Source organism: Chelonia mydas, chromosome 1, assembly GCF_015237465.2.
Source record: "Chelonia mydas isolate rCheMyd1 chromosome 1, rCheMyd1.pri.v2, whole genome shotgun sequence".
Classification (NCBI taxonomy): domain Eukaryota; kingdom Metazoa; phylum Chordata; order Testudines; family Cheloniidae; genus Chelonia; species Chelonia mydas.
This window is the reverse complement of record NC_057849.1, coordinates 250,674,672-250,687,010: the sequence shown is the minus strand read 5'-3', so window position 1 is coordinate 250,687,010 and position 12,339 is coordinate 250,674,672. Positions and strand designations below refer to the sequence as shown.

General features: G+C 40.2%; 1 protein-coding gene across 9 annotated transcripts in view; it reads right to left on the bottom strand.

Moving 5' to 3' along the window:
* POLR3B (RNA polymerase III subunit B) overlaps positions 1–12,339 on the bottom strand; it is a 124,379-nt gene that overhangs the window by 90,496 nt on the left and 21,544 nt on the right. For all 9 annotated transcript variants that reach the window (XR_005222586.2, XR_005222598.2, XR_005222588.2 and 6 more), the window contains 2 exons: positions 10,838–10,946; positions 896–1,018 (listed from right to left, as the gene is read on the bottom strand). Coding sequence is in view for 5 of the 9 variants with exons in the window: in XM_037880104.2 (XP_037736032.1) it covers positions 896–1,018; positions 10,838–10,946 (232 nt within the window). In the remaining 4 variants the exon portion in view is untranslated. The remainder of the gene's footprint in view (positions 1–895; positions 1,019–10,837; positions 10,947–12,339) is intronic.

The following is a 12,339-nucleotide window of genomic DNA, read 5'->3' as shown; positions in this document are numbered from 1 at the left end:
CAAACCTTGACCAGTGCACTATCCATTAGACCATCCTTCCTATGCTGTCCTTCACCTTCTTCCCCAGATTTCATCGCCTCTCTACTCAATTTATCTTTATTCTATTTGGTACTTCCTGCATGGAATGTTTTCTTAATAGGGTTTTATTTTGTCTCTACGTTCCCTCTGCAGTCTCCCCTTGTACCGTTTTATTATTTCACGCTCTTACTTAAAAGGGCTTCTATGCCGGTCCTAACTGTGACAAATCCAAAAGGATGAAAAATAGAAAACAAGAGATCCAGTTTAATAAACTCAAGATTAATTATGAAAAGGTTTGATCATTTTTATAATGCAATACCAGAGATAAACTAAGTTTTTGCAGCTTGGTTTTAACAGATCAATAAGTACATGAAAAAAACAGATACAGCAGTATGGCCTCTATTCCAGCTAATTAAGGCGTTCAGACTGAAGAGAATTATGACCCATTCTTAACTGGTGGCTATTATTACTGGCTTTTATGCAAAAGATTAGAATTTCGGTAGAGTTCATGCACAATGAAAGCACTCGCACACTCATGTGGAAGGTTCCTGTCTGTGGCGTGACCAACTCTAAAAAAATTTGAGGCCCTCAACAAAAATCCAGCTCACTCAGATTAGACTTCACTACCCACCACATACACTAAACATGGGCTACTTCATGTCTGAGTACAAATAGATGCGTCTTGGCTTCATTTCTTCTCCTTTCCTCAGACAATTAGAGCAGAAATTTTCTTGCGACATGTATGGCCCCAAGCCCAAAGTAAACAAAAATAACAAAAAACCATGAAACTGTTGTGTCAACAACCCACGTACCAATGGCAAAATAAATAGTCATCATCTTTAGATTTTATAGCCTATGGCCATATGAAAAGACACACCTGCATCTGTGTAAAAATCTGAGCTTTCTGGCATTCTTCCAAACTGGGAGCAAATGCAGCCATCACGTGCTCTTCTGTACCAATCATCTGCACAATCTCTTGGTCACTCTCAACACCCATGGCCTAGGAAAGGAAGAAAAGACAGAAATAGTGCTGGCTTTATGTTAACTCACTGACATTTGCTTATGCTAATTTGGTATTGTTTGTCAGTATTACTTCGGAGCAAAAGCTACTTCTTCTCTCAGAAACCGTGCCATCTGGCATTGGCAGCCCATACTCAAGCTATGGAAGAACCTGAAATGGTAATCTTGATAAGCAGCAGGAAAGCAAATGCTCTAGAGTGCCTTTCGCTTGTGTGTGAGCTGTTCCTTATTTGCAGAAGTATACATTTAACATAATTTCTTAATAAAAATAAAAACTAACTAACAGTTGCCTTCCAAACGATCAGAGAAAGCCTATTCAAGAGCTACAATAAGGGAGGGTGAAATTATCTAAGAGATCACACATAAGCCCCCTACTCCAAAGAGTTCTGCAAACTTAATGTTACAGCATATTCTATTTGAGTAACTTTTGCAATGTACCATCTTTGCAGCTATTTGCATTTAGAAGATGACTTCACTACAGAATCCCACTTGAAAGCCATTCTATCTATTCTTTCACTGATCCTTAGACACCTTGTTATACTTTATACTGTGGAAAAAGCTTAATAAACTAAGAAAGCGCTTAACAGGTTTAGAAAAATCTCTCTATAAATAAGTGTTTCAAGGTGGCAGCCAGCAGTGCAGGCCTTTGTGGATTCCAGATGGTGCTAAAGCTTTTCCCTTCACACATTTGTCTGGAATTCTGCCATATCAAGAAACTGGGAATAATCTCACTAAACCTCTTTTGGCGGAGTAATAACATGCTTCTCAGAAGTTGGGAGTAAAGTTACATTTTGCATTCATATTCTTCCTTAAGCTGTGCACAACAAAGATCATTGTAAATAATGGCCTACGAGGTATACCCTATGCACCAATTCTCAATAAAAACTGAGAATATACCAAAGAGTCATATTTTCTTTAAAATACATGAGTACCTTCCTTCAAATAGTCTTTGCTGGGTGTTATTTTGCTTTTAACATCCAACTAATGCCTTGCCTTCTGCAATACATTTGTCGGCCCCTTTGTCAGGTGTTTGACGCTGTTTTTAAAGGTACGAATGGTAGAAATCCTTAAAGTAAAAAAAAAAAAAACACACACACAAAAAAAAAACCAACCCACCCATGTGTCTTGATGAGGTCTCAAAGCAACACATCTGTAATGGTGTAAGAATGCTCCAGTTTCAGTGTATATTATAGGTTTGGTGTAGAGCACACATCACACTTCTGCAGTACCACCAGGATACTATTATAACAATCTACAAGTAAATCTATCCAGGCCTCTATAGATTCCCAATTAAGATCTTCATCCAAGTCTTTAATCATTAAATATAAAAAGAGTAGGTAAAATAATCATACTTTTGCACATCATGGATAAAGGCTTCTACATAAAAGATGGCAGAACAGGTTCTTGATGAATATTTATGCATCTTGCAATTTGAATTGTTGCTGGTTGCTTAATTGAGAAAGATTTAAAATGTGATTTAAATTGTTCAAACACTTGTAAAGCAAGGTAGACAGAATGTCTTAATGAAAAAAGTGAACTGTGAATTTCCTGCTAACTGGGCTAACAAAATTGAGGTTGACTGCTGCTGGAATAGTTTCATTAAATCAGTATCAAAATGTCATGACTTGTTAGTTCATACTATACATGGTGTTGCACAGTATAACGAGTTTAGCTATGCATATAAGCCAATATGAACGCAACACTAATAGGACATGCAAACGAAACATTTGTTTGTATTTTTATTTGGTGTGTTGAGCCGCTTGATCATTCAGGTCTCCCTTAGTGCTCTTTTTTTTAGTACTTTGGGCCCTAATGCTGCATCTGCCCATGCACAATGCACTGCAGAATCAGGGCAGTTAGCTTGCAACACAGCTGGGATCCAGAAGCCCCAAGACATCTCATTACTATTATTCATATTATAGTAACATTCAGAATGTACAGACCTATTGGAATGGTGTCCGTGGTCTAAAAAGAAAGGCTAGGGGAAAGAAATATAAAAGCAAAATGGTCAGGGAATAGATTTGCATAGGTCGTCTTAGTTCTTTTTGGATGAAGTGCCACAGGGGCTTATATTATGGGACAGAGGTGCGGGAAAGGGAAATCTCAGGAAGGGATATTTTAATATGGGCAGAGAAGTAAGGAGGAGGAAGGAAAGGAAGGCAGGTTGTTGAGGAGAGTGCCAGGCTGAGAGAGTGAGGTTGGGACCAATAGGACTTGGAGTTTAGTAGAAAGCTGGATTGAAGCAAACAAACACACAGAGTGTGAAGAATGTCTAGAGTTCATACTGTAGAATGCAGTCTGCCAACCCCACTGGTGTCCAGGGACTGTGGAAGTTGCTGCTGCCTAAAGAAGCATGTGTGTAAGAGTGCACCTCTGCTTCTGGAGGCTGGCCCCAGCCCTGGGAAGCCCAGCTCTTCCTCCCCCCGCCCACATCTTAATGATGATGTCTAGCGGTTGCCATGGCAGTTCCCTAGAATGCAGTTCTGTAATCTTTTAGGTTAAATTAGAGAATGGAGACTGGTAGGTGACTGGATTAAAAGATGTCAGAGAAAGTTAGAGGTTGACCCCATCACAGGTAGAATAAGTTTGTGGCTTTCACAGATCAGAGATGAGTGCTATGAAATTAGAGATGTGGGAATCCATAAATTCAGCAGACCCACAGTGAGGGAGATATTAATCTGCTTCTTTAAGATTTCATATCACAAACTTCAAGTTATTGCAAAGTTAAAACTACTTCTTAATGAGACAACGGGAACCCTGTTCAATTCTTTCTTTGCAGATCCCAGAGTGTGCTATTCATAGGCTTCAATACATGCAGAAATTAGAAAGGTTTCAGCATAAAGATGTTTTACAAAACTATCTGGCTCCTAAAATCTGACTTTAAAGTTCCTTTACACCAATAGTTTTGGAACAGTGTATGATCTTCCATTATTTCAACTCCCAAGTCATTCACCCAGATCTATATCTGCCCATAGAGAAAATAATAGTCTCTAGGGGAAAAAACAAAAATACATACAAAATCATCTGGCCACTGATGTGTAACCAGCATACAAGTGAAATTTATTAAGCTAAAACAAGTGTTTTTTTGTTTGAAATCTGAACTAAGGAAATTTCTTAGAAGGCTGTTTTTAGTTATTACACACATCATATACATATTGCTTTCAGATCTTTTACGTGGAGCCGTTAGTGATACCTCTAGTTAAGGTTGCCCAACACTTTCCATTATAAAGCACTCTTCAGTTACTTATAACTGACAAATATTTACTGTTTGGACTAAATTTTTCCCATGCCAGGTGTTGGCTTCAGGCTGCAAATAGATGTATTATCTTCATGAATGTTTCAGCAAACATGCCACAGCCAAGAATGAAATTAGACAAAAGTACTTATTTTTCCCTCTGTTTAAAAAAAGAAAAAAAAAAAAAAAAGAGGTTTTCCAATCGTTCATTGTAAGTGATCTATTGCCTCCATCTCATGGAGCAAAGACTTGACATTTGGTGATGGTGAAAGATGGAGAAAGGAGGATGAGAACTGCTGTCACTGTCAAAAAACAACCAGCTAAGCTTTGGTCAAATTATAAACCCTAGGAAAATTAACATTCCCACATGCTCAGTACAGCCTGCTGCTAAAATGTTCAAATTGCACCAACTCCTACGAAACTCCCCGAATGGCTCCGTATGGTATGCAGGCAATGCAGCCCAAAAAACCTTTTGGCCTGAAAGTCTGGAAGATACCATGAGTTCTAGCCTCAGCTGACATGTGTCATGTTAGTTCCAGGTCTCTTATTTTAAATAAAAGATTTGTTTGCATAATACTTATCAAACTGCTGTGAGGCATTAGCATATTGGTCTTCCAGATGGGGAAACTGAGGCAAAATAGTTCAATGACTTGCCTGAAGCATGCAATGGGTCAGTGGCAGAGCATAAAATCCAGGACTTCTGACTACACGTACAACATTGTAACCTCTCAATACAACTCTCTGTTTTGAGGAATGATAGTGTAAATAAATGCACATTACATAGCATCCTCAACAACAAAATACACCCATGCATACTCCACCACTTTCATGGCACACTTAGCTCCTTGCTGAAAAGGATCTGCTAAGTAATAGCAAGACTGTTGGGCATATTTTCATAATAAATCAAATAATCCAACTATGGAAACAAAAAAGTTAACAGAGACATGTTTCCATATGCTATATGCCAGGGATCTCAAACTCAAATCACCACGAAGGCCACATGAGGACTAGTACATTGGCCAGATGGCCGCATCACTGACACCTTTTCATACAACGATACAAAGTCCCTCTCTGCCTCCGGCCCCGCCCCCACTCCACCCCTTCCATGAGGCCCCGCTCCCATTCCAACCCCTTCCCTGCCCTAACTCCACCCCCTCCCTGCCCCTATTCCAACCCCTTCCACAAATCCCTGCCCCAGCCCCACCTCTTCTCCGCCTCCTCCCCTGAGCGCGCCCTGTCCCCGCTCCTCCCCGCTCCCTCCTGGAAAGTCCTAAGCACCGCCAAACAGCGGGAAGTACTAGGAGGTAGGCGGTGGAGCGGGGACGCGGCGCACTCAGGGGGGCCGAGGCAAGCTATGGCGGGCCACAGGAAATAACTAGTGTTTGAGACCCCTGCTATATATTTTTCTCTCGTCCCTCAAGAGTTTTTCTAAGATTATAACCATTGATAAAGTGGCATCTTGAAAATGAGGAAATCTTTGCAGGCTGAAAACTATTGATGTTACTCTCCTCCAAAAGAACTAAATATTTTATATATTTAGTAGATGAACTTAACTGATTAGAAAGTTTTGATACAATCAGAGGTTGCTAGCTCAAGTGACTAAATCAACAGACATCCTGGTTAGCCAGGAGCAGTAAGTATTACAAAGGAAAATAGTTTGCTCTGAAACACAAAAACCAAGTATTTTATTTTCTTACCTCCTATCCATATACTTAAAAGATATATAAACCAGAATATAGCTTATATAGTGCCATTCATACCCCGGATCTCCCAAATCATTTTACAAAGTAACAAATAAAATACTGGTAGGAAAACAGCACAGCCATTATGTACTCAGCAATAGCGCTCTCATATCGTGGGACAAAATTAATTGTTTTCAACAAGAGAAGGGAAAAGAGCTGATGCCCTGGCCAAGATCCCTTAATAAAGAGTCCCCTGGGATCCTTAATTTCCACTTTTATCATCACCAGCTGTGGTGAGAAGGACCTTAATTTAATATTTCATAGAAAGGATATTGCAAAAGTATGGAAAGCTCTATCACTGAGTAAGAGAATGAAGTTGCTACATTCAGGATTATTATGTATACACGGATAATTGTTTACTTAGGCACATCAATAGAAATCTCTAAACTAGTTTACAAAATACACTGCTAACTGCACTGCAGAGAACAGCTGTGATCACCTGTCCTACTGCAACCCGTTGGTGTACAAAATGTTCATGTAAGATTTACAAGAAGAGTAGGCCGGGAGGGAAATCAGTGATATGTTATGAGGAACGTTGCCAGGATATGATTGAGGTGTCATTACCACATTGTAAAAAAAAAAAACAAAAAAAAAAACAACGGTTTTCTATGACTAACAGCAGAGTGTAGTTGAATACCTCTGTGTATCTGGATATTTGGACATACCACTGGGTGACAAGAAACTGACAGTTCAACTTTGTAAATAAAGACAGACTTTAACTTCTGACTGCTCAAGGAGTAAGATCAAGACCTGCATAGGCACATAAATATTAATCTGATTTTCTAGAATAAAAGGAATTGTAAGCCCATTGCTTCTGACACTTTTACAGTGCATTTCTACTCATCAATCATTTCTTAATCCCCTTTAACACTGGCTGCTAAAACAGACAATATTGCTCAAGTTTTTGAAGAGATCTGCATAATCAAAGATAAGATACACTTCGGACTTGTTTCTCAAGACTTAATCTAAATATTAATCAGCTGTTTTCCATTTGCAGAAACAAATCCAATCAAACTGCTCCCCCACATATTACCAAAATTCTAAAGTTGCCTACTAAAACGGTCATATAGCAGCCACCTCAGAGGACTGTTCTTATGTTATGAGCAGGTGCTGCCCTCTTCTGGCAATTTATTTTTGATTTGTGTTAGTGATTTTTGGCATCGTTGTATCATTTACATTTTCACTCACTATAGTAAGGATTTCATTGGCATGAAAATGGACTTTACAATTTCCTAATCAGGGTAGGGCTCTTCAAAATTATGAAAGGGACTGATTGAAGCCATCACATACATTAAGATGTTGGTGAGCTCTGGAAGTATATGAAAAACAAATGAAACTCTGAGCAAGTAAAAAATTAAGGTAGACCTGATTTACAGAGAAAGAGAATCATATGGAATAAGATGCAAGAAAAAACAAGCTATCTTAAAAATGTTAAGCCTAAACATTATGAAAGACTTCAGTCTGCCAAGGTACAGAAAACCTCCTGAGAAATGTTCATTGCTTTCAACTCCCTGTGATAGCTCTGGGAGTGGAAGATAGCCAACGCCAGATCTAAAAGGTGTTGAGCACCCACAGCTCTCCTGATATCAACCGGAGGTTGAATGCTCAGCACTTCTGAAAAGCCAGGCCCTTAATGCATTTGTAGGGTGAAGGTTCTAAGAAGGCCAGACTGAAAGGAGTTGGAAAGCCTAGGACATTCTGCAGTCTGAGGAAGGAGGGCAGCAGCAGAGGAGCCCAGCAAAAAGGCAGGAAAGCAGCATTACCTGATCTTTAATTTAGAAGAACAGCACTGATTGGAAGAGGACAGAACTGATTGGACTGGGAGGGAGTGAAGATGAGTGAATAGAAAATGAACATGCATGGCTTTGGGGGAAATGATGTGGCAGGATTTTTTCAGTTTGCTACTAGACTTACATTTTGGGCAAGGTGGTGTTGGGAAAAATTTTATAAACCCTGGAGCAGAGGTGAAGTTGCTGTGAGAGTTTCACTCAGAATCAGGCCTTAACTTCACAAGAGTAAGGAAATGATCAGTGCAGAGTGCCCCTGGCATTCCCAATGGCCTCTTTCCAGCGCTAGCTCCTTTGCTTCTGCTACCCGCACCACTCCTCAGGCTTTCCTGAGTCCTGAACATGCAGAAGGCACCGGGGCCTCCCAGCTAATCCTCTCTATCTGGGCTCTTCGCTCCTCTTGCCCCCTGCCCACCCCCACGCACTGAAAAGATTGCCAGCTCATGAGCCACTCTCCACCATGCCTTTCCCCCTTTACTCCTGTGAAAGATGTAGTGGTTCCAACTTCTTGGGTCCCTGCTCCCTTCCTCAAAAGGGACTAGCATCATGGAGGATGCTCTGCCTCCTCATCTGCTGTCAGAAAAGGAGCAAGTAGCTTTGGAGCCTCATTCAGCCCACTCTCCAGAGAAAAATCCCCTCTCACCCGGGGCAAGCAGATTTTTCTAAACCCTGCCATGCTCTACTGTACACAGGTATTATAAGGGGTCCTCCATTATATGATCATACAAACTATGCATTAATATAAAATCCTGCAACACAGAACATGCAGTCATGGTTATAAGAATGGGTTAGATACAGTGCAATTAGCACTGAGAAAATTGCTCTAAATAGAAAGGATTCATGGACAGAACTAAACTAAACATAGCGCCTGTCTTTAAAGTGGGGAACAAAGAGAACCCAGGAAATTACAGAGTAGTCAGCCGAACTTAGACAGCTGGACAGTTACTGGAACACATTATTAAACAATCAATTTATAAGCACCTAGAAGATAACAGTGATAATAGTCAAGATGGATTTATCAAGAACAAATTATGCCAAACCAGCCTAATTTCCTTCTTTGACAGAGTCTCTGGCCTAGTAGCTAGGCAGGTGTGACACAGTGCTAGCTGTCGCACTCTGGTCACTGAAGTAGCTGCAGCACAGAGAAGGCTGTAGGCTTAATTGGAGCCAAGAAACCTGTTTCTAGTGGGGACTACTGACACTGGGTGGTAATTGCTGGGGCTAATGAGAGAGCTGGCTCAGTAATCAGGAGGATATATAACTGGGAGGAACAGGAAGCAGGGGGAAGCTCAGAGAGTAAGCTGGGTGGAGGACAGAAAGCTGTGTGAATGGCTCCTCCTGCTGTATACTTGTGCCATGTTCTGTCCTGTTTGGAAACAGAGGATTAGAGGTGCTCATGGTGGAAAAGAAACAGACTGTGTGTTTGTGACAGAGACCATGAAAACAGGCTAGGCAGCGCTGCTCACTGGGTAGCTGAAGGAGCACCCTGTGACGTGGGAAGCAGCAGACGTGCTATATCTTGATTTTAGTAAGGCTTTTGACACAGTCCTACATGATATTCTCTCAAACTAGGGAAATGTGGTCTAGATAAAATTACTACAAGGTGAGTGCATAACTCTTCGAAAAACACACACTCAAAGAGTAGTTATCAATGGTTCTCTGTCAATCAGGGAGGACATATCCAGTGAGGTACAGCGAAGGATCTGTCCGGTACTATTAAACATTTTCATTAATGACTTGGATAATGGAGTGGAGAGTATGCTTATAAAATCTGGAAATCACACCAAGTTGGGAGGGGTTGTAAGAACTTCAGAGGACAGCATGAGAATTGAAAATTATCTTGACAAATTGAAGAACTGGCCTGCAATCAACAAAATGAAGTTCTAGAAAGAGAATTGCAAAGTATTTCTTAGGAAGGAAAAATCAAACACAAATACAAAATGGGGAATACATGATGAGGTGGTAGTACTGCTGAAAAGGATCTGTGGGATATAATGGATCACAAATTGAATATGAATCAATGTGATGTAATTGCAAAAAAGGCTAGAAGTTTGGGGTGTTCTAATAGGAGTGTCATATGTAAGACACGGGAGGTAACTGTCCTGCTCTACTCAGCAATGGTGAGGCCTCAGCTGGAGTACTGTGTCCAGTATGGGGTACCATAATTTAGGAAAGTTTTACACAAATTGGAGAGAGTCCAGTACAGAGCAACAATAATGGTAAGAAATTTTAAAAACCTGACCTATGAGGAAAGGTTAAAAAAACAAGCATATTTAGTCTTGAGAAAATAAGACTGAGGGGAGGACCTTATAAGTCCTCAAATATGTTAAAGGCTGCTATTAAAGAGGATAGTGGTTAATTGTTCTCTATGTCCACTGAAGGTGGGACATGAAGCAATTGACTTAATCTGCAGCACAGAAGTTTTAGAAAGTTTTTCCCGATATCTAATCTAACTATAAAGATAGTTGAGTACTGGGATAGGTTTCCAAGGGAGGTTGTGGAAGCCCCATCATTAGAGGTTTTTAAGAACAAGTTAGACAAACACTTCTCAGTGGTGGCCTAGGTATACTTGGTCCTGTCTCAGAGCAGGGGCATGGACCAGTTAACTCCTCAAGGTCCCTTCCAGCCCTACATTTCTAGGATTCTATGAAACATACATGGTTACTTTCACCATTACTGAGTCACTCTTTAGTTGTTCACCAGTTCTGATTCAGCAAATAAAAATGCCTTAAAGGTCTTTCAAAATACTTTGAGCAATCTACGTTTTGTCGTTCTATTTTGTATCTTGTACATACACTAACTTTAAAAGAAATATAGCAAGGACAACTTTTGGCCTTTGCAGGAAGAATTAAAGGTTTGAACATTTCCGCCCGTATCTCTATATTTTACTCTACTACCTCTAATAATATGCTGTAAACCCAGTTATTGTCAAACTGTTCATGTCCAGAATTCCTTTACAGAACATATTACATCATGAGTGCTACTACAGAGCTTTGCTCTTGAACTAAAATTTTGTAGACTGACAGTTATATTACCTTAAATATAATAGCAATGGGAATATCTTCTGACAGAGTGTTATGCCTCAGGTAAAATCTTCCTTGTTTCACAATCATATTTGTTCTGCTCTTCTTCTCATGTGTGGAACTAAAGTTAAAAAAAAAGAGTATTTTTTACTTAACTCTTTTAAAGTGCTTTATAAAAAAGATTTCACTCACTCAGACCAATAAATTCCAATGCCTTTTATTGATTTTAAACAACAGCTACAGATGCATAGACCAGAAATAAGAGAAGGTTACTCGTGATGGGGAACATCAGTACTTAAATTTAGTAGGATGAGGATTAATTGAAAATTGCAAAACATAAGTGAGTAATACATAAACAGACACATGGATCCAATTAGCTCTTTCTATGTACAAGGACTGTTAGAGTTTCAGCAGTGAGATATAACCACACATCCTCTTGTTGTCTTTTTGGTCTCGCTTTGGTTGCTTGTGTAATAGTACTCCAGTAGGAAGAGATAAGTGTTGGGGCATCTATTAATAAAGCACATATGGTGGCTCATAACACAGTAATAGGTGCTTTAGGATGCACTGATTTTTGGTTAAAAATTAACACAAAAAGCTGAAACAGAAAATAAAGCTGGTTGGCTAAGAATAAGAGGCCCAACCCATAAGAATATATCTGCAGTCTTCAACTATTTGTGGAGTACAAAAAAAAAACCCCTCAAAAAACACCCTATAGATTTTTGATCCATACTAAGCTGATTTAGCCAAAGATTAAGTTGCCCCCCACCCCAACACCACTCCCAACAGATTAACTTTTTCCTTGACTGGAGCTTGTGTAAATAAGTCTTCTAATTAGCATGGCACCCATTTTCCCTACCCCACTGCAGAGATGCAACCACTGGGTAGCCCTAGATCAAGGGTCTTGTAAAGGACCGGCCATTTCATCACTAGTTAGTTGGTTCAAATCCACTTCAGATTTGTGTGACTGAATACTGCCATACTCTGATGGCCACTGAGTGGTCAAAGTAAATTGACCAGTACCGAAAAGGCAGGGAGCCACAACATAAAACATTACACCTCAACTGGTTGCTGGCAGCATCAGCTGGGAGGTCTGAGTGGGTATGGGAACCTAACTGCCCTCCTAGTCTTAGCGGTGGTAAGAGGTCAGGAAGCACATTGGTGAGGCGGTGAGGAAAGGCCTGAAAATGTCACTATGCATGCTGTACCTGGCATATGACTGAACATACGATTCAGGCTCCATGATGAGTCAGACTCTGACAACTCTCATGAGCACTAAACTAAAGAAGTTAAACTTATAGAGCTTGAATAAGCCTCCTACACATCCACATGTCGGTGAGAGGTCAGCGTGCTTATGCATCAAGGTTGGGTGGCAGGTTTCCAGTGTTTACTAGAAACCAAAAAGAGAGAAATCTTCTACTGACGTCACTTGGCGTTTGCCACTGATCACTGGAGCAAGATTGGGTCAAATACTATAAACTATAGGTAGCACTTGTTTTCTGTATTTTTACAGC